The sequence below is a fragment of the Bubalus bubalis genome, chromosome 3 (genome assembly GCF_019923935.1).
Source record: "Bubalus bubalis isolate 160015118507 breed Murrah chromosome 3, NDDB_SH_1, whole genome shotgun sequence".
Taxonomy (NCBI): domain Eukaryota; kingdom Metazoa; phylum Chordata; class Mammalia; order Artiodactyla; family Bovidae; genus Bubalus; species Bubalus bubalis.
Window position 1 is genome coordinate 139,110,062 of NC_059159.1, and position 26,074 is coordinate 139,136,135.

General features: G+C 41.0%; 1 protein-coding gene across 4 annotated transcripts in view; it reads right to left on the bottom strand.

Moving 5' to 3' along the window:
- Positions 1-19,683: 19,683 nt before the first annotated feature.
- Positions 19,684-26,074, bottom strand: part of SLC28A3 (solute carrier family 28 member 3) — a 76,935-nt gene continuing 70,544 nt past the window's right edge. For all 4 annotated transcript variants that reach the window (XM_006059094.4, XM_006059093.4, XM_025281955.3 and 1 more), the window contains 4 exons: positions 25,001-25,082; positions 23,438-23,536; positions 23,081-23,201; positions 19,684-21,324 (listed from right to left, as the gene is read on the bottom strand). In XM_006059094.4, the coding sequence (XP_006059156.2) occupies positions 21,198-21,324; positions 23,081-23,201; positions 23,438-23,536; positions 25,001-25,082 (429 nt within the window). In that variant the 3' untranslated portion in view covers positions 19,684-21,197. The remainder of the gene's footprint in view (positions 21,325-23,080; positions 23,202-23,437; positions 23,537-25,000; positions 25,083-26,074) is intronic.

Genomic DNA, 26,074 nt, shown 5'->3' on the forward strand with positions numbered 1-26,074 from the left:
GTGTGTGGGGAGATGGGATCAGATCCTGCTGTTGCCTTGTTGCTAGGACAGTACTCAGCAAATGGGATTTCAGCTGAAGCAATCACGCTCCGATCAGGCTTAGATTAGGCTCCTCTGGGGAGAATTAAATCCAGCTCTTGTTTCTGAAGAACTTGCACATGTGAGCCTGGCATTGTAACTTTGACTAATAAATGTGGAAAGAGAAATCAGAGCCCTCAATCTGTGAAGAGGTCTTCTGGGGAAAAGAAAAAAAAAATTACACAATACCAGTGCTGCCTTTATCAGGTGTTTAGTCTCCTCAATGTCCCTGGGGCTCATGAGTTTACGACAAGCTGCATTAAAGTCTATCAATTACTTTGGAAAGGGAAAGGCGCCATGAATGCCCTAATACTACTCACTCCTCAAGTCTTGGTCTTGCTCATTCTCTTTTACTCTAACTCCATTCTTGGTATTTAACTTGTGCACTTTGTTCTTTTCTATTTACTTATGATATATATAGGATCAGGATATTAGCTACAAAGGTTTAGAGTCTCAAAAAATTATTTGCTAACGTAACACCCCACAGATTACTTCCTGGTTGAGTGGATTAAGCTTGTCTCCCTTAATCCTGAGGTCAATCAAAGCGTCACTAATGGTAGGGAACTAAGTGTTACTTGTCTCCTGGTGTGGGGCAATATGAAGTACACTACAGCTCTCTGATGGATCCTAGCCAGGAAGTGTTCGTGTCTCATCCTTTGGATCTAATCTTCAGTTTACAGGGAATATGAAGATAGGGGGACAAGTTTAAGAGGATAGGACTTCTGCTAGGTACCCGGCCTGCTGTCCTCAAGGACTCCGTGATGTATAACGAAAAATGAGAGTCCTAGATTAAAAGAAAATTAAAGATAATAATCTGATATAATGCCTGGTCCTGGACTGGATGCCAGGTTAGCTAAACCAGCAGTAACACATTTTGGATACAATGGGAGTGGGGGTTGAAAAGTACTGGATTAGAAGAAGATTTGTTAACATGGAAAGATGAATGATTATATATGTATATAGGATATATTTGCATAAAAGGAAAGTGTGGAATGCTATACACATAAGTGTTAACAGTGGTAACCTTCGGGAATAAGAATATGATGTTTTGAATTTTCCTGTTTTTTCCTTATTGACATTTTTCATTTTTTCCAACTTAATTGAGATATAATTGACACATAATATTTAAGATGTACAATGTGATGATCCAGTACACATGGGATCTAATTTCTTTTAACAGTGAAAACATATTGCTTTGTAATCAGAAAAGTTTGTTTAAAAGAAAACAAACCAAGAAATGCATTTCCAGGCAGCAGTGATGAAAAGGGACAGGAATTCAGGCCAGTCAGCCTGCTCCTGGGCTAACACAAAGGATGTACAGATGCCTCCAGGCCACCCTGAGGCTCATCAGGAAGTCCCCAGCAGAGATCATAATTCTACAGTCATGTAGCCCCGCTTGTTCCATTTTGAGGCACAGGTGAACCATAAAATTTGTCACAATATAATTGAACGTGCCGATTGACTTTCCACCGATGATGATTTTTGCAGGTGATGGGATGGGGGCTCAGAGTGTGAGCCTCTTGGGAGGTGCCGGGCTCTGTCATCAGCCTTTGTCTTCTCTGGCTATGCTGTGTTCTGAATGGGAAGCATCTCTTCAGCATGGGATCTTCGTAACTTTGTGTATCACTTGGTTAATTCCTCAGGGCCAGGTTTTACCAGTGACATTTCCCCTTAGTCAAAGCTTTTCCTGAGAGGAGAATTCTGTAGGAGGCAGATGGATGACACAGTTTCCACTCAAACATTAAATGACATACAAGCTGAAATAACATCCAAGAGTTCTCTGCTTTAACCCCTTAGTCTTTTCTCCTGGGCAGGTTAGTGATACTGAATGACACTTCCTGAATATTCAAATGAAGGGATGGTGGAATAGCTTTTTTAATCCTGTTTTGATGGTAAATACAGGATAAGGAAAAATGAAACTAAAAATGAAGTGAAGAAAAAACAGGATTATATCTCAAAATTGGAACAAAAATTTTACTCTTAAAATGAAGCCAAATATCTAAAAAAAAATTACTCTTGCAACAAAGTAATCTTAAAGAAAAAGAAAGAATCAGAAAGGAAAGATAACACAGAACAATGACTTCAATCATAATGTGCAAGGTCCCATCTGCCCTGCGGGAGGGAGGCGGAAAGGCCAAGTGTACGCTCTGTTCCTTAGTTACATCAGTTAAGTTCAAATTGAATCATCTGACCTATCTAGTTGAGCCTCAGGACCTAGAGGGACCAGGTTGGCAAATCTGCTTCCAAATGTGTGGAATAAGGCCATGATGTGTCGGTTACGACTTAGAATGAGACTGAGAATAGTCCTGTTTGTGAGAGGCTGTTTGCTGGCATGCATGGCTGGCATTTTCACCCTCAAATATGCAGTTTAAATTAAAGAGTGAAAAATCCCCTAAATGTATAGAAAGTAGAACTATGGAGGGTAGAAACTGATGTTTACCTCTCATGGGGTTGTTCAGGAGCATTTTCTGGTGATTCAGTGTTGACACCCATCTCAACATGGTGGTATCGCTTCACACTGTTGAACTACTTTTTGCTACTTTGCTAAAGATTACTATGTCAAATGTATGAGTTTGAATTGTATGATTTGTGTAGATCAAATATGGCTGAGTGTGCAATTTCATGTTGTTTAATCTAATAATCGGCTTTTTCCCTTAGAGGAACTAAGACGTGAGTGGAGAGACAAAGAGTAACTCATCAGTGGATGCAAAATGATTAAGAACTGGAATTAAGAAGCCTTTATTTTGAAATCAGTAACGCATATATTCAGTTCAGTTGCTCAGTCGTGTCCGACTCTTTGCGACCCCGTGAACCGCAGCACGCCAGGCCTCCCTGTCCATCACCAACTCCTGGAGTTCACTCAGACTCATGTCCATCGAGTCAGTGACGCCATCCAGCCATCTCATCCTCTGTCGTCCCCTTCTCCTCCTGCCCCCAATCCCTCCCAGCATCAGAGTCTTTTCCAATGAGTCAACTCTTCGCATGAGGTGGCCAAAGTACTGGAGTTTCAGCTTCAGCATCATTCCCTCCAAAGAAATCCCATATATTAGTAATACCTTAATTTTTTTTCCTGACTCCCCTCAATAGGTGAATCTTTCCCTTAGATGAACCATCTGGTCAAATTTATAAACCACAGGAGGAATTGACCCAATGACTATATGCAACTCAGTTTTATCCCAAAATATTACTGTCTGCCTTGACCACCCATCTTACTTCCAAGAGCAGACTGGAGGTTTTCTCAGAAACAAATCCACCCTCACACGACCAAGATTTATGCCCATGGTAGCGATTTGGCAGAATATGGTGAAACTCTGGAGGCAAGTCCCAAAGAAGAGTTAGTGTTTAAATGGCTGCAGCATTTCTGGCACAAATACGCAGCTTCCCAAAGTGACTGCTCACTTAGATGGGTAAGCACTGGTTGTGTTTCTTTTAAAATCAGACCCATTACTTTATAATCACACCTTCCGAGACAGGCTCTGGGTCTCCAGAGTCCCTGGAGAGGCATTTTGTTCCTTCTGCCTGAATTTTATTCAATCTCATACCTCAGTGGAGTGGCTGTGACCCTGTAGGTTATTTTTCAAGTCCTAGAGAGACTCACTCCTAGATTATCTGTTAGGGTTTTAATTATTTCTTTTTTTGTGGAGGGATCTTTATCATTGTAGTAATCATGATACTTCTCAGATTTTGTCTTAACCGCTGTGTAATTTCTATCACAGAAATTCATGTTAGAATACATGACATGATACTGGATGGGTATTTTCCCTTCTTGCAAGTGGCTTTTCTATTCTATAAGGCAATCATGAATTTTCTGACATAGTTAAATAAAAGATCAAAATTAGTCCAAACTATTCTGAAAGTCCCTGATGCTGGGAAAGATTGAGGACAGAAGGAGAAAAGGGCAATAGGGGATGAGATGGCTGGACAGCATCACTGATGCAATGCACATGAACTTGGGAAAACTCCATGAGGGACAAGGATGCCTGACATGCTGCAGTCCATGGGGTCCCAAGAGTCAGACACTACTGGGCAACTGAGCAATAATCCTGAAAGTCAGACGACAAAAGTTTAGGTGTCAGTTCTGAACTGACTTTCTGTGTTATCTTAGGAAAGTTAACTAACTTCTGGAACTACTGCTTTCTGCCATGGGAAAAGAAGGGCATTAAAGAATTAATAAATAATCTCCTAGTTACCATCTAACTCTAAAACAATACCAGTCTGTTTAAAATCTTGTATATTGTTAGGCTATTATTTAAATTATTCCATTATTCCTTGAACATTTACTTTAAAAAAAATTATTTTTTGTCATTTTAATTTATTTTTAATTAAACAATAATTGCTTTACAATGTTGAAACATTCACTTTTGTAGAGAGTAAAAGAGAAGATAGCTCAGAAACAGGTAGGTGAGTAGGAAAATCCAGGTTTTAAAGTCTCTATGGTAATTGAGTTATATGGAGATAATTTAATTTTTTAGATATCTTCATCTTTATAAGAAAATATTATATAAGAGAGCTCTGGGGATTCTGGAGGATGGCTCCCAACACCTAAAGTTATATGTTTAAAAGTTGGAATTAATATAAATAGAAATAGTCATATGTGTTGGAATGGTCATGGTCACCTCAAGCTTCCTTTTTGTGGCTGAAGATTGATGAGGTGCCTATGTTACTGTCTGGAATAAGAGCTGAGCATTTAAGCCGACTAGCACTTGCAGAATGTTTGGCATTAGCTCTAGTTTAGGGCTGATGTTAATTGGACTTTCTTTTGTCATCCTGGGTGTCAGACACCAATCAGCGCCAGGGCCTGATTTGTTCCGTTATGAAGTATGGGCTTGAGTGTCCTTGCTGGTGGCATTCCGCCACCTTGTGGCCGGCTGGGGACTTCTGCATTGTGCATTTTCCCTATGGGTCCTGGATCAGAGAAGCAACATGTGACAGATTTTCCAGGCTTTAGGATTCCAAGCACCATTCTGTGAGTTCTATTTATTATTTACAGACTCTTCCATTGATCATCAAATGTTTGTGAGGCATTCCAGCCCCAAAGAAGAGTCAGTTATTTAATCCTTTCATTCTTTAAGCTCACATCAGCTCATATAGCTGATAGGATGGCAGAAATAAAGAGGTGTGTAAGTGTTGTAAATGTCTGATTGGACCTTGGTTTTGCTTCTTTAAAAAAAATTTTTTTTTAAATTTATTTCTGGCTGTGCTGGATTTTCATTGCTCGGTGGTTTTTTTCTCTAGTTGTGGTGAGTGGGGCTGCTCTCTAGTTGCCATGTGTGGGCTTCTCATTGTGGTGGCTTTTCTTGTTGTGGAGCACAGGCTCTAAGGCATGTGAGCTTGAGTAGCTATGGCATGAGAGCTCAGTAGTTGTGGTTCCCTGGCTCTAGAGCGTGGGCTCAGTAGTTGTGGTACACAGGCTTAGTTGCTCTGTGACATGTGAGATCTTCTGAATCAGGGATTGAATCCATGTCTCCTGCATTGGCAGGCAGATTCTTTACTACTGAGCCACCAGGGAAGCCCCAGTTTCACTCCTTAATGGATTCTTGCTTCAGGGAAGCCCCAGGTCTGGAGTTGAGAGGCCAGGTTCTTCCTGGTTCTGCAGATTAAACTGTCCGTCCTTGGGAAGACCAACTCGCCCCTCCATCCTCAACCAGCAGTTATGAGGCTTTATAGGGTTACTGCATGTCTGTTACTGCACATCACAGCACCCGTCTGTGGTAGGTACTATTTTTATCCTCATTTTATAGATTTGCTGAGATTCAGAGACATCATCATCAGCTTGTCTAAGGTTGATCAGACAAACCACAGTAACATGAGTTTCCACAGTGAACCCCTTAGCCTTGTCCCTGTGAAATGAAATAAAAACACCCACTTTACTGCACACAAAGCAGATGTAAGATCACAGGAGATGATAATGCAAATGAAAGCTGTTTTAAATGAGAAAAATCTATCCAGATGTTGGTTGGCATTTAAAAAAATTTCACTATTACTTTTATTATACATGATGCTGAGAGTGTTGCTGCTGCTGCTAAGTCACTTTAGTCCGACTCTGTGTGACCCCATAGATGGCACCCCACCAGGCTCCCCCGTCCCTGGGATTCTCTAATGACAGGCAAAAATTGTGTATTTTCTCAATGGAAGAGAAGAGTGACTTCTTGGAGAGGAATATCCAGATTGATTAAAAAGTTATTTGTAGCTGCTATAAAGGGCATTCTCTAATCCTCTCATTTTCCTATTTGCTGCACAGTTTCAGACTAAGCTGATCCTAATTAGAGATTGTTTGTGGGAAATGAATTTCTTTGTGAATTCCATGTATAAATGAAAAGGTGGCTTTGAACCATGGGGGGATAGCAACTAGACCAGTGTGATAAAAATTTTGAGATGTTTGCCTGTAGCTGCCTAGGGGAATTGAACAGTTAATTTAAATTAAATGGGGGAAAATAGATGTTCTGTCATCCTCTCTGAGGGATCAAGAGGAATTCATTTTGTGTTGTTTCTCTGGGACTTGAGTTACTTGGAATGATTGCAGATAGACTTCTCAGCTCTCTACCAAATTAAGAACAATATCTGCATCATGAAAACAAGTAATGCTCAGGGTAAAAACCACCAAACAAAAAACAATGTATCCTTTTATTCTCAAATCTAATGTTGGGTGATAGGAAAGCATGTCTTAACAAAACCTAGCCAAAGTATATAAAGGGAACAGGCTGGATGTGAAGTATGTAACCAAATGGTCTAGGTAGCACATGTTCACCACTCACTTCCCTCACACACTCTCACAAATCATTCGTTCAACAGGATAAAGCCAGAAAGAAACCCAGGCAAGGGCAGCAGGTCTTTCTTTGCAGGGCAAGATCCTGCTTGAAATGCTGGAGAATCAATGGAGCAGGCATGAGATTCCATCAGAAGGCACCTCACTAGAAATTTTGAAATTGTGTCTCTGTGACTTTTCTGCCCCTAGCAAAAGAATGTTGTGCGGGAAAACATTTTGGTTTGTTTTATGGGATATAAACTGCTAATGTTTGCCACTTTGTATCCATAGTTAGGATACATGACCCATAAGTTTAATTTTTAGTCCCTGTGGCCTTTTTTTTTTCTTGATAAATGACTGCCTTGCATACCTGAATTTTATTCATTATCTACTGGTATTGTACAATTCAGAGATATGTAGGGATTAGAAATGGAAAAATTACACACTGAATTCCTCATCCAATGCACACAGACACACACACACAAATTTTAACAGGTTTAAAATAATCTATAAAATTTAAATTAAAATACCTTCAAGGTTTTTTTTTAAGGAGAAAATGTCATAAAAAGAAATGTTGGGGAATATAAAAGAGAAGATATATCAGCTCTGCCCATTTCTTGTTGATGGTGGTGGTGTGGGTGGTAGACAAGTTGGAGATGGGTTGAGTGTATAAGAATTTGGCTTCTTAAACCACTTCTTATCCTCTCACCTGTTACCTCTTTAAGTCCTAGCCAGCTAGTGGTTGCGAGAGATAGGAGGGCCATCAATCTAGCACACTATGTGAACTGGTGGACTGGGCAATGTCAAATTACCTAAACTTGGATTCTCCTGGACTGTATTGAAGAACATCATGAAACAATTGTTTCTACCATAAGAAAGTTGTGGTAGTTGCTGTTATTATATTACAGGATGGACGCCCTCCTTATGGAGACTCTTAAGATAAATGAATTTGCTCTTAGCATCAGGAACAGTTGTTTTTCTCCTGAGCAATGAAAACAAACAAACAAAAAAAACACCTTGTGACACTGAGATGTGTCCTTAAAGGTCCTATTGTTGCACTGACCATTAGAAAGCTTGAAGCTAAAGTTGCAGCTTATTCACAGCAAATACATAAGACTTTATGGTATTTATTTTTGTCCTAAGTTTATTTCTCTCTTTATTGCATGTTTTTTAATCTTTCCCCCCTCATTTGCCTTAGTGGTAAGGATTAGATTTGCCTTTGGACTGAAAAAATCAAAATGCCTGTGGCTTAATCAAGAGGAAGTGAAGGTAAAAGTGTTAGGTGCCCAGTCCTGTCTAACTCTTTGCAACCCCTGGATAGTAGCCCATCAGGTTCCTCTGGCCATAGAATTCTCCAGGCAAGGAAGGATACATCAGGTTCCTCTGGCCATAGAATTCTCCAGGCAAGGATACTAGAGTGGGTTGCCATTCCCTTCTCCAGGGGATCTTCCCAACTCAGGGATCAAACCCAGGTCTCCTCCATTGCAGGCAGTTTCTTTACAGTCTGAGCCACCACACAAGCTTCATGTTTTCTCAGGTAAAATTATGGGTAAGTAGTCCAAGTTTGGAATGGCAGTTCCACGATCATTAGGAGCCCAGATTTCTAATGTGTTGCTCTGTCATCTTCAACACACAACTTCTAACTCATGATCCAAGAAAGTTACAGTTACCATCATGTCCACAGTCAATCATCAGGAAAGGACACACCAATATTCCCTTTTAAGGATACTTTCTAGAAGTTGTGCAAACAGCTTTCATGTACATCCCATTGACCAGGTCTTCAGGAAGATCCCCTGGAGAAGGAAATGGCAACCTGCTCCAGTATTCTTTCCTGGGAAATTCCAAGGACAGGGGAACCTTGTGGGCTACAGTCCATGGGGTCACAAAGAGTCAGACATGACTGAGCACACACACACACACGCACACACAGACCAGACCTTAGGCATTTGGGTACACCTAGCTATACGGACAGTTGAGAAATGTGGGTAGCTATGTGTTTCAGCTAAAAATGAGGAGTAGTAATACTGTAAAGGAAAGGGAGATGAGCTATTAGGAAACAAGTAGAAGGTTGTGCCAATTTAGGTTATTTTATGAATCTTTGTGAATTACTTTAAATTCTATCCATACTAGGACAGGGGTGGTTATAAGTAATGAAAGAATAAATAAGTTTACATTCCTTAGGAGGAGGGTGGATCTTATTTTTGCTTCTGTTTAACATGAGTCCGAGTCTCAGAACCTCTCTTTGATGGAGTTCTTCAGCAGTTTCTGTAATCATGATTTGGGATGCTCAGATCACTAAGTGTCAGTGAAGGTAGGACTGAAGAGCTTGAATGATTGTTGTTAATCTCTGAAAGTCTAGTGAGCAATATGCATTCACCTGAGCTGAAGGGGGTTACATGAGTATTTGATAAAAAGGGGAAATCACTATCATTCAATATAATCATCCCTCGGTATCCGTGGAGATTGGTTCTGACTCCCCTGGCAGACACCTAAGTCTGCTGATGCTCAAGTTCCTTATAGAAAATGACACAGTACTGTCAGCCCTGTATCTATGGATTTTGCATCCACTGATTCAACTGCCTTCGACCAGGACTGGTTGAATCTGTGAATGTGGAATCTGAGGATACTGAGGGCTGACTGTACATGAAATTTGTTTGGTAGACAAATATCCTTAAAGAGTGCAGCTCTTAGGGAGCCATGGTGTTGTAAGGACATGACAAAAAGGATCCAGAATGGTGAGATGTTTTGGTGCTCGCTGGTACTCATGCTGCACGCTCAGTCGTGTTCTACTCTTTGTGACCCCATGGACTGTAGCCTGTCAGGCTCCTCTGTCCATGGAATTTCCCAGGCAAGAATACTGGAGTGGGTTGCCATTTCCTATTCCGGGGGATCTTCCAGATCCAGGGATCGAACCTGTGTCTCCTGCAGCTTCTGCATTGGCAGGCAAGTTCTTCACCACTGCGCTACCTGGAAAGCCCATGTTTTGGTGCTACTGACAGGAATTGTTTTGTTATGGAACTTTAAAGTTATATAGCTATACTAGAGCAGTATTTTTCAAACATCAGTGCACCTAAGACCTTAGGGACATCATTAAAACGGCTGGTGCCTGGGCCCCACCCTCACAGATTTTGATTTGTTAGCTTCAGTTCAGTCGCTCAGTCATGTCTGACTCTTTGCGACCCCATGGACTGCAGCACACCAGGCCTCCCTGTGCATCACCAACTCCTGGAGCTTGTTCAAAGTCATGTCCATAGAGTTGGTGATGCCATCCAACCATCCCATCCTCTGTCGTCCCCTTCTCCTCCTGCCTTCAATCTTTCCCAGCATCAGGGTCTTTTCCAATGAGTCAGTTCTTCTCATCAAGTGGCCAAAGTATTGAAGTTTGAACTTCAGCATCAGTCCTTCTAATAAATATTCAGAAAGTTCTTTAGGATGGACTGGTTGGATCTCCTTGCAGTCCAAAGACTCTCAAGAATCTTCTCCAACACCACAGTTCAAAAGCATCAATTTTTTGGCACTCAGCCTTCTTTATGGTCCAACTCTCATAACCATACAAGACTCCTGGAAAAAGCTTAGCTTTGACTAGATGGACCTTTGTTGGCAAAGTAATGTCTCTGCTTTTTAATATGCTGTCTAGGTTGGTTATAGCTTTTCTTCCAAGGAACAAGCATCTTTTAATTTCATGGCTGCAGTCACCATCTGCAGTGATTTTTGAGCCCAAGAAAATAAAGTCTGTTACTGTTTCCATTGTTTCCCCATTTATTTGCCATGAACTAATGGGACTGGATGCCATGATCTTTGTTTCTGATTTGTTAGCTTGGGGACAGCATTTTGACAAATATCAGACTAAATGAAGTTGATTGCCAAAGATTAAACATTTCTTTATGGAGTTAAACTTTTCTTTAATTAACAAGAACAAGAACAAGAACAAGTCAGTTAAAAAACCATGGAATTTGCTTTTAATACTTTGTTTTCCAGGTTTCTTAAGGGTCCAGCATTTCTCCTTCCTGTGACAATCTCTTTAGTGAAGCATTACCCTCAGACAGTTGAGCACAATTGAATTCCTGCCTAAATGTTAACGATTTGATGAGGGCTTTTAGCACTCTCTTGCAGCTCTGGGCTCCTGACATGCCAGGTACCAATAGGCATGGAGAAAGCGTGCTTAGGTTCTTCCTCACCATGGAAACCAGTGCATGCTGATCTCTGTCTGTCAGTTTCCAGGCTGGCAACTCTACAGGGTCACCTGTGCCATAGCAACAAGAGAAAACTGCAGTTGACTGACATTTCAAGTGCTCTGGAAACAGGGTTTCAATCCCAGGCCCTGTCTTCTTCCTCTCTGTAGTTTCTGGTGAGAAACTATTTGACTCCAGAAGTTGGGGGCCTGAGAGCAACAGGGTGGGAGGGAGGATTCTGGGATGTGAGAGACATTGATTGCTGTCATGGACAAATTGGAGCTGTCAGCTGAACCAGAAGAAAATAAAAAGTATGACTTCTGGGGGAAGGGAGGGAACCACTTTCATAAAAACAGCTTGCAGTTTAGGCCAGGAAGTGAATTACAAGTTTTTCACTCTATGTAAAATATCAGGGCACAAGGAAAAATCAATCATCCTTGCCTTTAAGTTTTGTGTGTGTGGACAGGGGGTGGGTGGGTGGGTAGGGGTGGGGGCAATGGGAATGCTGCAGCGTTTACAGTAAAATGAGGATGAGAAGGACAGAGAGAAATGGTAGCCTTGAATTTTTCCAAACATTTTACAGTAAAAAATTTTTTTCAAACACACAGCAAACTTGAGATAATTTTGTACTACTTAGATTCTAGTATTATTTTATTTTACCAACTTTATCACATATTATTCACATGTACCCCTCTATTCTCCATCAACACATTCTGCCTTTAAAAACTTAATATTCTGATCATGTGTCCTTTCTTTCTTTCCAGTTCTGGTGCTTATTACCCTCCTTTTTGGTCCTCATTCACAGAAAGCCATCATCTTTAATGATTATGACAAAGAACATGATGATGATAACCACAAAAGAAGCCCATGGATTGAACATATGGTATATGACAAACAGTACTAGCCACTTATCTTACTATCTCATTATTTGTCAGAATGAGGAGGTACAGTTATCTCCTAATAGAGTCTCGGAGATGAAGTGGCTAAACTAGAATCCAAACCTGGTCTTATGTGCCATTTTCACTTTGGCAGACCAGTTTCAGGAGAATAACAGTCCTAGAAATCTCCTTTCAAACTGGGTTAGTGAGAAGTTCAGTAAAATCACTATCAAGATCATTGCTAATGTCACTTTCTGCATGTAGAGAAATCTTTAGTTCAGAGTGTAATGGAAAGACTAATCTGTGAACCATCATTATTGTGAACCTGCTGGGTAATCTGCATTTCTATGCAGAGGAGTGAGCTAGGCAATATTTTCCTTCTCTTTATCATCACTGCTGAAATTTATTGAATTCTTCTATGGGCCAAACACCACACATTTATTTAATACTTAAAGCTAATTCTTTGGGGTAGCTGTTATAATCTCCAGTTTAGAGATTGTAGGGGTAGGAAAGGATCCTTTCCTTTACCTCTTGGGTTCTGTGGATGGCTTCTGCTGCAAAGGAGTGGCCAATAGCTAAGCACAGAACAGGTGTATAGCGTGGTTGTTTGTGAACCATTGGTACAGGGAGTTGACTCCCTCTCCCTGCAAATCATGCATCCTGAGGAGACAGGACACAATTCTGGATCCTGTTTTTGCTGGTGAAACTGCTGATCCTCCCCTAACTGGAAGAACAGACCCAGGCCCCAGGACCTAGGCAGTGCTCACCTGTCCTCTGCATCAGCATGCCCTGTATCCAGTGGTACCAGTGGGAACCATACTTTTTGATTCTCCATGGACTAGAACTTCTTTCCTCCTGGACTAGCTTTAAGTGGGTCAGGAATTGGTGCTCAAACTTCCTTTTGTTTTATTCATACCCAGTTAATCTGTGTTGGCAGTACAAAAACCCATTGAAAAAAATAGAGAAATCATTTTCACTTTCAAATAAGGAACTAGAAAATTAATCTTTAATTGGATGAAGATAACCTGGTGTGCCATTTACCCAGGGTTTTCACAAAGTGAATGTCAGTAGTGTATAAAATTCTACACAAGTCCTGGCTTGCTATTACGTTTCAGTGACCTTCTTGATTGCCAGCAATTGAGCTAGTAGGCTGAATTTGTACTCGAAATACATTATCCATTCATAATTTGATCATTTGGCTCTGTCCTGAGTCTTAGTGTTAAACAGGAAATATTCTGGGAGATAAAAATCTCTATGTGTCTCTAGCATTTTTGTATGTGTTACAAGGAACTAATCATGAGTGTGCAGAGAGTTGAAAACAAGACTGTGTATTGCTGATACTCATGAAAAATGGGAAATATCTGGAATAGTCAACTGTAAGAGATTGGTTAGATTCTGGTACAGTGATACAGTGGGATATACAGCAGCCATTTACAAATGATGATGTAGGAGATTACTTAACAATCAAAAGTGTTTATAATAGTGACTTCCCTGGTGGTCCACTAGATAAGGCTCCATGCTTCCAATGCAGGGGGCCAGGGTGCTATCCCTGATCAGGAAACTAGATCCCACATGCACAACTAAGAGTTTACATGCTGCAATTAAAGATTTTGCATGCCCCAACTAAAAAAGATCCCTTTTTTAGTACCTCAGTGAAGATCGAAGATCCTACATGCTGCAGCTAAGACCTAGCGCAGCCAAATAAATATTTTTAAAAAAGTGTTCATGATATATTACGAGGGAAAAGCTGGCCTCAAAATAAATAATAGTAGTGATCTATTTTAAAAGTCTTACACACACACCCACACCCACACCCACACACATGCACACACACATTGAATGACTGTATCCCACAGATTATTAGTACTTGTTATACTTTGTGATGGGATATGGATGTTTTTATTTTCTTCTTCAGATTATGAATATTTTTCTACAAAATAAGCTGATTACTTCTTCAATCAGGCATTTATAAAAGCTTATTATAAGAAGGGGTAGAGAAATAAACACCTGTCCCTATACAGTTGCAGCAGGCCACCATAGGGAGTCACTTCTGGAGCCCCAAATCTCACCTATCGTCTCAGGGATCCCCAGGCTCTGGCCAGCTTGCTGGGACAGTTCACTTGGTCTCTGACCTGCTCCTTGCTATTGATATCTGGACAATGCCTTTTTGACCAGAGGCACTTGTGAAAAACTGTAACCTGAATGAAATTCTCCTGAAACATATTCCAGTATTAATGGGAAGATGGAAAAGAGAATATTTAAGAAATTAACTTTATCTTCAGATCATCTAGACGACCCTCCCCTCCGCTGCCCTGCTGCCCGCCAATTTTAGATGGAATTTTAATTGAATTCTTTTTGAGTACTTTCGTAGCTTTTGAGAAAAAACTTTTTTGAGTGTCCAGCTGCAGCCTCCTGTGAGCACTTGGCTCTTGTTTGAGAACTCTGAAGTCTGTTGCTATGGAAGCAATACTCAAGTCAGGCTGCAACAGGAGGACCTCTCCTGAGTCCCCAAGAATATATTGTTTCCTTCTGTTTGGTTCCTTTTGGTTTAAGTAGATGCAGAAACTCTCACTTTCCACATAGCCTGTTTTCTGTGGCCAGACCTTGATGAACGGATGGTCAAAGAGCACAAATAATTCTCAACTGTTTGAGATGCCCATCTCAGAAAAGGGCAGGTGGAATTTTGATGGGTGAATTCTAATGAGAATTTGAATTTTTGTTTTGCACAGATGCTTTGAAGAACTGGCCAACCTGTCCCATAAATGGGGTTAAGTTTATCATGGCTCCTAAGTAACAACATTTTCAGCTGATAGATACTTCTGTACCTTGCAAACTACTGGAGCCTAAATCTGTTATGTATAACCAAAGCTCACCTTGAAGATGCATGGTACTTTCCTATAATACTTGCAAACTACAAAGTGTTTCTTACATTTCTTATATATTTTTAATTCATGTTCTTGCTTTAGAATTCTATGAAGTTAAATGTTAACATAACTCTTACTTTTATTGGAGACTTAGGAAAGCCAAATGATTTTTCTCAGAGTGCAATAGAGTGAGAGTACTGTTACGTGCTGTGTGGGAGCAGCTAATCAACACTGTATTCAGCCAAGAGTGACCATGTCATGGAGCTGTAGCCTTTCAGTCTGTGGCCTGAAGCCAACTGTCTTGAAAGTCCTCATGAAGAATGACATATAAGTAAAAAGATTCAGCAAGATTATGAGGGAGAGGAAGGATGATAAGGAGCAAAATTCCAGGAATTCCTTGGCGGTTCAGTGGGTAGGACTCCATGTTTTCACTGCCCAGGGCCCAGCTTCGAACTCTGGTGGTGTAGTTATACAATGGAGGAACAGCGATAAAAACAGAATGACAGGCAAAACTTAAGTTCATTATGCTGAACGAGAAAAACAAGAGACAAAAGAGCATGTGCTGTATGAACCCATTTATATGATGTTCTAGCTGAACCATTTATCTGAACTGGTCTCTAGTGGAAAGAAAATCTGTCAGGCTTGCCTGGGAATATGGGAGTATGGGGGTAAGGCAGAGTGGACAGGGGAGCTTTCTGAAATGATGAAAATGTGCTCCATCTTGATTGGGGTGATAGTCACTCAAAATGTACACTTAAAATCTATACATTTATTGTCTATAAACTATACCTTGATGTATATACAAGTGTATGTATATATGTGTGTATATATATATATATATATAATACAAGTGTATTTTATAGCCTTTCTCTGTGAGGCATTTTTCTAAGTGCTTTACATGATTTAACTTTATTATCACAAAACTATACAGTTTATTTGCACTTTACAAATGGGGAAACCGAGGCACAGAGTGGTTACATAAATATATATCTAAGGTAATGGGGCTGGGATTTGAATTAGGGGCAGGATTTGAACAGATCTGAACAATGATAGTTCGGGTCCAGAGGTGGACGCTTAGCTGCTGAATCATATTTCACACTTGCCAGCAGTGGCAACCAGCTTGCTGTTTCCTGTTTCCTATAACAGCTTTTCAAATTTGCTCATAGAAGCAGAAAGAAGCTGGTTACTTAAGTACACCTATTCACATTGGGCATTGGGGTGTTTTAATGATTCCATTTAGCTTCATGGGAGACACACCTGAATTGCAGACTGGCCTTGCTGATTATCATGAAGACCAGTTGCCTGCACTTTGCTCACTAATCATTGTTCAGTACAGTTTATTATAAGTTTAGCAAAACTATGTGCTTGATGTTGCCAAGAAATAGAAGCTGAAAGTAATTCTGGCATTAAGATTTGAAAGAAGACTCATTCACTCCAGTTTGATAGTTATAACTTACTGAATAGTTTATTATATGCTGAGAAAAATGCACAGTGACACCAGTGTTCACTGGTGTTGACTGTGAGGAATGAAACTGAGGTGGGAGGAAGATTTCTAATTTCTTGGTTATATGCTGGAATATAATTTGCAATTTTTATTCTAAGTATGCATTCTGGATTTCTGGATGAGCTATTTTAAAAAGTTTTTTAAACAGTGATTGAATTAACTATCCCTGCTTATATGACGGTTACTAATTTTGCATTAATCATACATTGAAAAAACATGTACTGACTGTCTACTAGATGCCAGGTACTAGTACTGGAGATATATAGGAATTAGTAGTCTATCTAGTGGGTCAGACAGACATGAGTGAATAACTACGAAACGAGGTATGTACTCTGAAGTTGAAGAAACTTAGATTAGACCAGGGAATAGTGCCCCAATTCTCCTTTTAGCTATGTGCCTTTGTTTAGTTGCTCAGTCATGTCTGACTTTTTGTGACCCCATGGACTGTAGCCCATCAGGCTCCTCTGTCCATGAAATTTTCCAGGCAAGAATACTGGAGTGGATTGCCATTCCTACTCCAGGGGATCTTTGTGACCCAGGGATTGAACCTGCGTCTCTTGTGTCTTCTGCAGTGGCAGATGGAATCTTTACCGCTGAGCCACCTGGGAAGCCCCTATTAGCTACAGTAATCTACAGATTACTATATCATAGGTAGCTCTACATGACTTCCAGGTGGGGGTGGGCTGGAAAGTGCGAGGAAATGAGACATTTATGAGTGACTTAGGATTCTACAGTCCTCTTATTTTATGAGTATTACTGGAAGCATGCCCAGTACATGGAAGATATGGAGCTGATTCTGCATGTAAACATGACTTGCAAGACATTGTTTTTTTCCCTAATCTTGGTTTCTCATACTAAAGTAGTTGGGGAATTCCCTGGTCCTCCAGTGGTTAAAACTCCACGCTTTCACTGCAGTGGACCTGGGTTCAATCCCTGGTTGGGGAACTAAGATCCTGCAAGCCACAGGATATGGTCAAAAAAAAAAAAAAAGGGGCGGGGGTTGGCAATTGCCAGAGAACAAAATTGCAAGATTGTTATTTGAGTGCTTTTATCTGTTCCATGGCTATGAAATGTATCCCTAGTTTCAGTCACTGTCTTCCTATTTTGTAAGAGGCAGAATGAGTAGGGGAGCTGGTTTGAAAATTCTCCAAGCCAGGCTTCAGTAATATGTGAACCATGAACTTTCAGATGTTCAAGCTGGTTTTAGAAAAGGCAGAGGAACCAGAGATCAAATTGCCAGCATCTGATGGATCATCAAAAAAGCAAGAGAGTTCCAGAAAAACATCTATTTCTGCTTTATTGACTATGCCAAAGCCTTTGACTCTGTGGATCACAATAAACTGTGGAAAATTCTGAAAGAGATGAGCATACCAGACCATCGGACGTGCCTCTTGAGAAACCTGTATGCAGGTCAGGAAGCAACAGTTAGAACTGGATATGGAACAACAGACTGGTTCCAAATAGGAAAAGGAGTACGTCAAGGCTGTATATTACCACCCTGCTTATTTAACTTATATGCAAAGTACATCATGAGAAACGCTGGGCTGGAGGAAGCACAAGCTGAAATCAAGATTGCCAGGAGAAATATAAATAACCTCAGATATGCAAAAGACACCACCCTTATGGCAGAAAGTGAAGAAGAACTAAAGAGCCTCTTGATGAAAGTGAAAGAGGAGAGTGAAAAAGTTGGCTTAAAGCTCAATATTCAGAAAACAAAGATCATGGCATCCGGTCCCATCACTTCATGGCAAATAGATGGGGAAACAGTGGAAACAGTGTCAGACTTTATTTTTCTGGGCTCAAAAATCACTGCAGATGGTGACTGCAGCCATGAAATTAAAAGACGCTTACTCCTTGGAAGGAAAGTTATGACCAACCTAGACAGCATATTCAAAAGCAGAGACATTACTTTGCCAACAAAGGTCCATCTAGTCAAGGCTATGGTTTTTCCAGTGGTCATGTATGGATGTGAGAGTTGGACTGTGAAGAAAGCTGAGTGCCGAAGAATTGATGCTTTTGAAGTGTGGTGTTGGAGAAGACTCTTGAGAGTTCCTTGGACTGCAAGGAGATCCAAGCAGCCCATGCTAAAGGAGACCAGTCTTGGGTGTTCATTGGAAGGACTGATGTTGAAGCTGAAACTTCAATACTTTGGCCACTTGATACGAAGAGCTGACTCATTTGAAAAGACCCTGATGCTGGGAAAGATTGAGGGCAGGAGGAGAAGGGGACGACAGAGGATGAGATGGTTGGATGGTGTCACCAACTTGATGGACATGGGTTTGGGTGGACTCTGGGAGTTGGTGATGGACAGGGAGGCCTGGTGTGCTGTGGTTCATGGGGTCTCAAAAAGTCAGACACGACTGAGCAACTGAACTGAACTGAACTGAACTATTGTCTACTTTATAGAGTCTTTTGAAATAGAAATGCCAAGTGGCCCACTAGTGACCAGGGTAGGAAGAACTCTCTCTACATCCAGGGCAGTCACAGGGCCTTTGTCATATAAAGGAAAATACACTCATCATCATGAATGCCTGTTGTCTTTAGAGTCAGAAGAAGAATGGACAATGGCACCTTTTCTTCCTGCTTTAGTTTAAATGAAAAGTTGTTTTTATTAACAGATTGTAAAACGTGGCACAAGTGGTAAATAATCCACCTGCCAATACAGGAGATGTAAGAGATGCTTTAATCCCTGACTTGGAAAGACCCCCCTGGAGAAGGAAATGGCAACCCACTCCAGTATTCTTATTTGGAAAATTCCATGGACAGAGGAGCCTGGTGGGCTACAGTCCATGGGGTCGCAAAGAGACACAACTGAGCACACACGCATGCACACATGCACACACACACAGTTGTAAAAAGATAAGTATTTTTTAGGACAATTAGCACCATATGGTGCACCTGTACCAAGCATGTCTTCTTTAATCCTGTGCTCCTGCCTGTTGAAAATGTGAATGATTGCTTCTGCTTCCCCTGCTCCAGTACATTCATTGTAGTTTAATCCTTCCTGGAACACTGTTGTCCTTTAATACGTTCTTTATAATCATTCCTGATTTTGGAATTGTTCTGTAATTGGAAGTCAGCCTCATTGGGCAGGTGCATGTCTTAAGCTCTTCACAATGGCCTACCAGCCTAATTAAACTATAGAAACATGAGAACAATTAGGTGGGAGCATTTGCAAAATGATTGCCTGTTAGTAATCTGTACAGTTACAGAGACCTCACTCAGACCTAACTGCTTGGATGTGCTGATTTTATCGATGGAAAGAAAAATCAAAGAAAAGTTTCCATATTTCATGACTCCAATCTATTCTTAGCTGTGACCCTAAGGCTTCTGTGGTGTCAGAGAATTTGTTTGTAACCACAACTTCTGGATTGGAGAGAGAAATGCCACTTCTGACCCCTTCTCTGTTTGCAAATCAGTGGAAAATAATAAGCAGAATAAGAAGCAGTAAATGTCCCTCTTTATTGAGATTAGGAAACATTCATATCTGGACTCATAATACTGTATTTGAAAAAGGACTTTCAGGTTAATGAAAACTGTATCAGTGTGAAGATAGACTCAGAAAGAAGGGAGGAGACTTCGCATTCCAGGCACAGATAAGACGGAATGCAAAATTATTCATTTCACGGCCTTGGCTTGAAACAAGGTCAGGGTGCATAGACTGACAGCAACGTTCTGTGCTGGGTGAGTGCAAAAGAGCGCTGGGTGACTTTGGACGACAGCCAAGGAAACACACAGGAAACACAAAGACACTCCATCTTTGCCATTTCAGAAGACTACAGGTGGGTGGAGGATATACTATGAGGAATAAATAGCTCTCTAGTATCTACGTCTGCCAAAGAAGAGTGAAGACATCACTGTCTACCAAAACCTTCGACTGAGTAGCTTTACTGGGAAAAGGGAAACTTCCACCTAGCCCAGCGCCACTCACAAAGTTCACAGAGTATTGATAAGATTTCTTGAGGCAGCAAGCCTCAAGTGTTCACCAGCTCATTTGCCTGATCCTTACCCCCTTACTATCTATTCTCATCACATGACTCAGAAATAATATCTCCCTCCCTCAGTACTAGTCCATTAACAATAATTTCTGAGTGTGGTACTGGAAAGAGACTGGAGTGAATAGGATGGAGAGAAAGGGGTATATGTGTAATATTGCCACTTTTTATTAAAAATGAATATTAATTTTTGAATTTGAAAAGGGGAAAACTTTAACTCTCAGGAATAAAACAGAGTAGAAAAATGCAAAGAGTTAAAAAGAGAAAAAAGAGTGAGAGAGAAAAATAATAGTCATAGTAAACAGAGGAGAACCAACATATGAATAATTGGCATCTCTTACATACTGTGCCATAGGCTTTTATGAAGGCTGACACCAGAACATATAGAACAGAGGGCAAGGACATGTACATATAATTTATGTTCCCACTTCGTCACCACCACACACACACACACAACACATACAAATCAACTATTTACACATGGATTTAAAAAATTACTCTTGTGTATGGACAAAAATGAAAACACAAATAAATTACTTAAGGTATTCCAAAACCTTTCTCACATTCTTTCTTTTGGGTGAAGTCCCTTTAATCCAGTCATTAGTATTTTTTTCCCTCGTATAATGTGGTCTTTATGCCATTAAGATCATTGGTGATGAACATTTCACTAAAAAGCATCTTTGCATCGTCTCCAGAATCTCCTTCTGAGATAGGAAACATTTTTGGAGACAACATGTCACTTTGGGACACCAAAATGAGTAATTCTCAGTAGTGGGGAGGAGAAGAAAGGGGAGGAAGAAGATGCTATAGACCTGAAGCATTCACTCCTGTTTTTCTTCTTTAAAGCTGAAACTCCATGACAGAAGTATTGATCTGTGGAAATAGCTTGTTTCTCCCCACTCTCCTCAGAGCAGAACATTCAGCACCTGTACTTAGAGTTCTGTTGGAGGGGTGGCTGGACTCAAAGTACATTAGGAATCCAACTGCAGTTCAGTGTTGCTGTATTCAACAAGTTGCAGCAGTTCTTCAAAGAATATAGGCTATGGTTTCCGGTTGGGATGACCTCACCAGGACCCTTGACAACAGTGCTGGAGCAAAAGAAAATAAAACAGTTAGTTGAGACTTCAAAGACAGAAATAGAAGATGAACAGAAGATGACACATGAGACATAGCACAGGGTAGGAAGCCGATTTCTTCCCTCACATTCCAGTTAGTGTTAGTGTTCGTCACTCAGTCATGTCCGACTCTGTAACCCTATGGACTGTAGCCCACCAGGCTCCTCTGTCTATGGAGTTCTGCAGGCAAGAATACTGGAGTGAATTGTGATACCCTTTTCCAGGAAATCTTTCCAACCCAGGGATCGAACCTGGGTCTGCCACATTGCAGGCAGATTCTTTACCATCTGAGCCACCAGGGAAGCCTAACATTCTGGTTAGGGTGGGTTAAGGACAAAGTAGTTTTGGCTCTTAAATCCTGTTTGGCCTGAAAGACTCCTCTTATTTCCTCCAGAGTAAACAAATAAAGGATAGAATCAATCTTTATAAAACACTTGCACATGGGGCTTCCCTGGTGCTCAGTAGAAAGAAATCCCCCTGCCAATGCAGGAGACATAGGTTTGATCCCTGGGCTCAGAGAATCCTGCATGCTGCGGACCAGCTAACCCCATACACCACAACTACTGAATCTGAGCTCTATAGCCTGGGAGCCTCAACTACTGAAGCCCACATGCCCTAGAGTTGATGCTCTGCAAGAAGAGAGGCCACTGAAATGAGAAGCCCATGCACTGCAACCGGAGAGTGGTCCCTGCTCACTGCAACTAGAGAAAGGCCCATGCCACAGCCAAAGTCCAGCACAGCCAAAAAAAAAAAAAAAAAAAAAAAGATAAAATTATATTTAAAAAAACTCCAAAACTTGCACCTTAAGAAGGGCAGATGGAGTGGTGATACTGATTTTGAAGATATAAACTGTACAAGATAGGGGGGCTGGCATGATGGCCCCTCATCCACTGAGGCTCATAACCATCATGCTGTCAGGGTAGCCTGCATTGCTCGATACTCTTGAAAGGGAGGCAGTACCTAGTAACTAGTACTAGGGTCTTAGATAAGGGTCTGGGCTCTGTGGGCAGAAAGACTCAAATTTTCTTGGCTCTTTCTATCTTACTCTTGCTTGCACTCATTTTGCTTCAGTAAGTGACATAGTTTCTCCAAGCCCTGATTTTATCTAATGCTTAAAAAAGCAATAGTGCCCAACTTATACAGTGGTTGCAAGGTTTAACTGAGCTAATTCATACAAAGTGCCTAATACACAGCTGGGGGCATATTAAAATGTTTGAGCAGCATTGGTTAGTGTTATGGTTTCTAGTCTTAGTTGAGAAAAGTCAAGATGGAGGTGTTTTGGGATCCCCTGGTGGTCCAGTGGTTTAGAATCCACCTACCAATGTAAGGGACATGGGTTCGGTCCCTAGTCCAGGAAGATTCCACATGCTGTGGAGCAACTAAGCCTGTGTGCCCCAACTACTGAGCCTGCACTCTAGAATCTAGTGTGCCTCAACTAGAGAAGCCTAGGTACCTAAAACCTATGATCCACAGTGAGAAGTCACTGCGGTGAGAAGCCCATGCACCACAATGCCACAACAAGGAATAGCCCCTGCCGGCTGCACCTGGAGAAAGCCCACACTCAGCAACAAAGAACCAGTATGGTCATAAATAAATAAAAAGATGAAAGGTGGTTGGAACTGCCACACAGGGTCTTGTATTAAGAGTTATGAAGTTATAATAAGTGGATGGTCTTTTTTTTTTATTATTAATGATGACTATAAAGAAGTTATCATCAAAAGTACAATACCTGCTCAGTAGACCCTGGCAACAAGATACGACGTTGGTTGTATTTCTGACTAAGCCGGAGTTGAAGGCATTCTCCAAAATGCGGTGGCAGTTGATGTCTACAGGAGTGGTGGTAAGCATGCCTAGAAGTGGAACAGAGTGCCATTTATTTAATTAATGATGTCACTGAACTCCTCTTCTATTCTTGACTTCTCCACCATGCTCCGCACATTTCACATCACAGTATGCTTAAGAGCAGCTCTGCCTCTCAGCTCTCTACAGCAACATATGCTGTGTATGTAAGTGGTGGGCACTGTCCCCCCATAGTTGCCATCCTGTGAGTGCAGGGAGACAGGACACAAACAACACAATATAATACCTGCAATGCAGGCCGTCAGGAAGCAGGCGATGGTCCCCGCAATCAGAGCTCTTATTGCTCCCGCGGTGATGTCACGCTTTCTTGAAGGGGCCATGGAAGCTGGGGAATGTGGAAGAAAGTATGGAAGGTTAATGTTGAGGATATTGATTTAAATTCCAAATTCCCTGCCTCTGAGAGTTCTAGGGCTGGAGTCTCAGGTCAGCTGACTTTTCTTTCCTTTTGTAAACTGAGTGGGAAAATTCAGGATTCAAGAACTAAGTGATGAGCTCCACATCCAGAGAAGTTTCTCTGGTGTAGGAGACCTCACAGTGTGTTGAGGGCATGGCAAGGCAAATGGGTTGCAAGGAGGGATCCCAAACATCTGCAACTCATCTCTCACCATCCCCTTCTTTGCCTATGGTGGCACAGAATTAATTAATCACAGCATTTTCCCACTGAACTTCCACTGGACCTCAGAATCCTTCTCCAGGTGGTCATTAAAAATCTACTGGAATTGGCATGCAAAGTGAAATGTATTTGTCATCTTTGAGTGGGGTAATAATATCTGTACAAGGAGCACAAGCTGGAATCAAGATTGCTGGGAGAAATATCAATAACCTCAGATATGCAGACGACGCCACCCTTATGGCAGAAAGTGAAGAGGAACTAAAAAGCCTCTTGATGAAAGTGAAAGAGGAGAGTGAAAAAGTTGGCTTAAAGCTCAACATTCAGAAAACTAAAATCATGGCATCTGGTCCCATCACTTCATGGCAAATAGATGGGGATACAGTGGAAACAGTGTCAGACTTTATTTTTCTGGGCTCCAAAATCACTGCAACTGGTGACTGCAGCCATGAAATTAAAAGACGCTTACTCCTTGGAAGAAAAGTTATGACCAACCTAGATAGCATGTTCAAAAGCAGAGACATTACTTTGCCAACAAAGGTCCGTCTAGTCAAGGCTATGGTTTTTCCTGTGGTCATGTATGGATGTGAGAGTTGGACTGTGAAGAAAGCTGAGTGCCGAAGAATTGATGCTTTTGAACTGTAGTGTTGGAGAAGACTCTTGAGAGTCCCTTGGACTGCAAGGAGATCCAACCAGTCCATTCTGAAGGAGATCAGCCCTGGGATTTCTTTGGAAGGAATGATGCTAAAGCTGAAACTCCAGTACTTTGGCCACCTCATGCGAAGAGTTGACTCATTGGAAAAGACTGATGCTGGGAGGGATTGAAGGCAGGAGGAGAAGGGGATGACAGAGGATGAGATGGCTGGATGGCATCACTGACTCGATGGACGTGAGTCTCAGTGAACTCTGGGAGTTGGTGATGGACAGGGAGGCCTGGCGTGCTGTGATTCATGGGGTCACAAAGAGTCGGACACGACTGAGCAACTGAACTCACTCCTGATGTTAGCCAGGACAGACATAGGAAAACTACATTGCAGAGCGGGGGCAAAAATAGACCCCAAAGAATTTACTGCTGTTGCAGTGTCTCTTTTTCTAACACAAATAATGTTACAGAGCAACATGGAGATCAGAAGCACGTTTACACTGTATCTGGTGGTGAAGAATATTCTTTTCACTTACTGAGTCCGCCGATCACTATTCCCAGGGAACCAAAATTGGCAAAGCCACAGAGAGCATAAGTGGAGATTGCCTCAGAACGCATCTGGAAATAAGCATAAACACACAGATGTATACATGATGTGACCTAGTTTAGTAAATCTGATATCCTAACTGGGCTTCCAAATCTGACTATGAAATCACTATCGACAGATAAATGTACAGTGTATGGTGTCAAACACCCATTGTTTTTTCCATCTTCCCCTGAATTTTGAGGAAGGAAAAGGGGCTGTGTGGGTTCAGACTTCATGAAGTTCTTAGATTGGTAGTCTTGGCCTCTACAAATGCTATTTTCTGCTCAATGATAACTTTTATATTGTGTCAGGCAAAGTATTAGCTGCTGCTGATACAAAATTGGTTCTAGAAAATACTCACATTACATTTATTTGACAGAGGACTTATTCAGAATGTATAAAGAAATGCTATAACTCATTAAGAAGACAAGCACTCAATAAAAAACAGATAAAAAGATTTCATGAAAGATATGCAAGTGGCCACAATAAGCACAGGAGAAGATGTTTGACATCAATTGTCACCAGGAAAATGAAAATTAAATGAAAACAATAAACTATCACTATGCATCCATTAAAACGGCAAAAAAAGATGAACAACACGAAGTGTTGGCAAGGATGTGGAGCAATTGGAATTCTTATACACTGTTAGTGGGAATGTAAAGTGGCACAGCCTGTTTGTAAAATATGAACATACCTAGCAGGTTTTTTTGCAATTGAATTAACAGAACAGCCTGTATGAGTACTAATACCACTCCTAGGAATGTTCCCAGGAGAAATAAAAGCGTATGCCTATAAGGAGATTGTACATGAGTATTTAAAGCAGCTTTATTCACAATAGCCCCAAGCTGGAAACAACTCAAATGTCCTTCAATAGCCAGATGGTTAAAGTATGGATATCCATAAAATAGGATACTACTCTACAATAGAAAGGAAAAAACGAACACATGCAACAATATGAATCCTGAATCCATTTATATGAAATTCTAGAACAAGCAAAAATGATTTACAGTGAGAGAAAGATCAC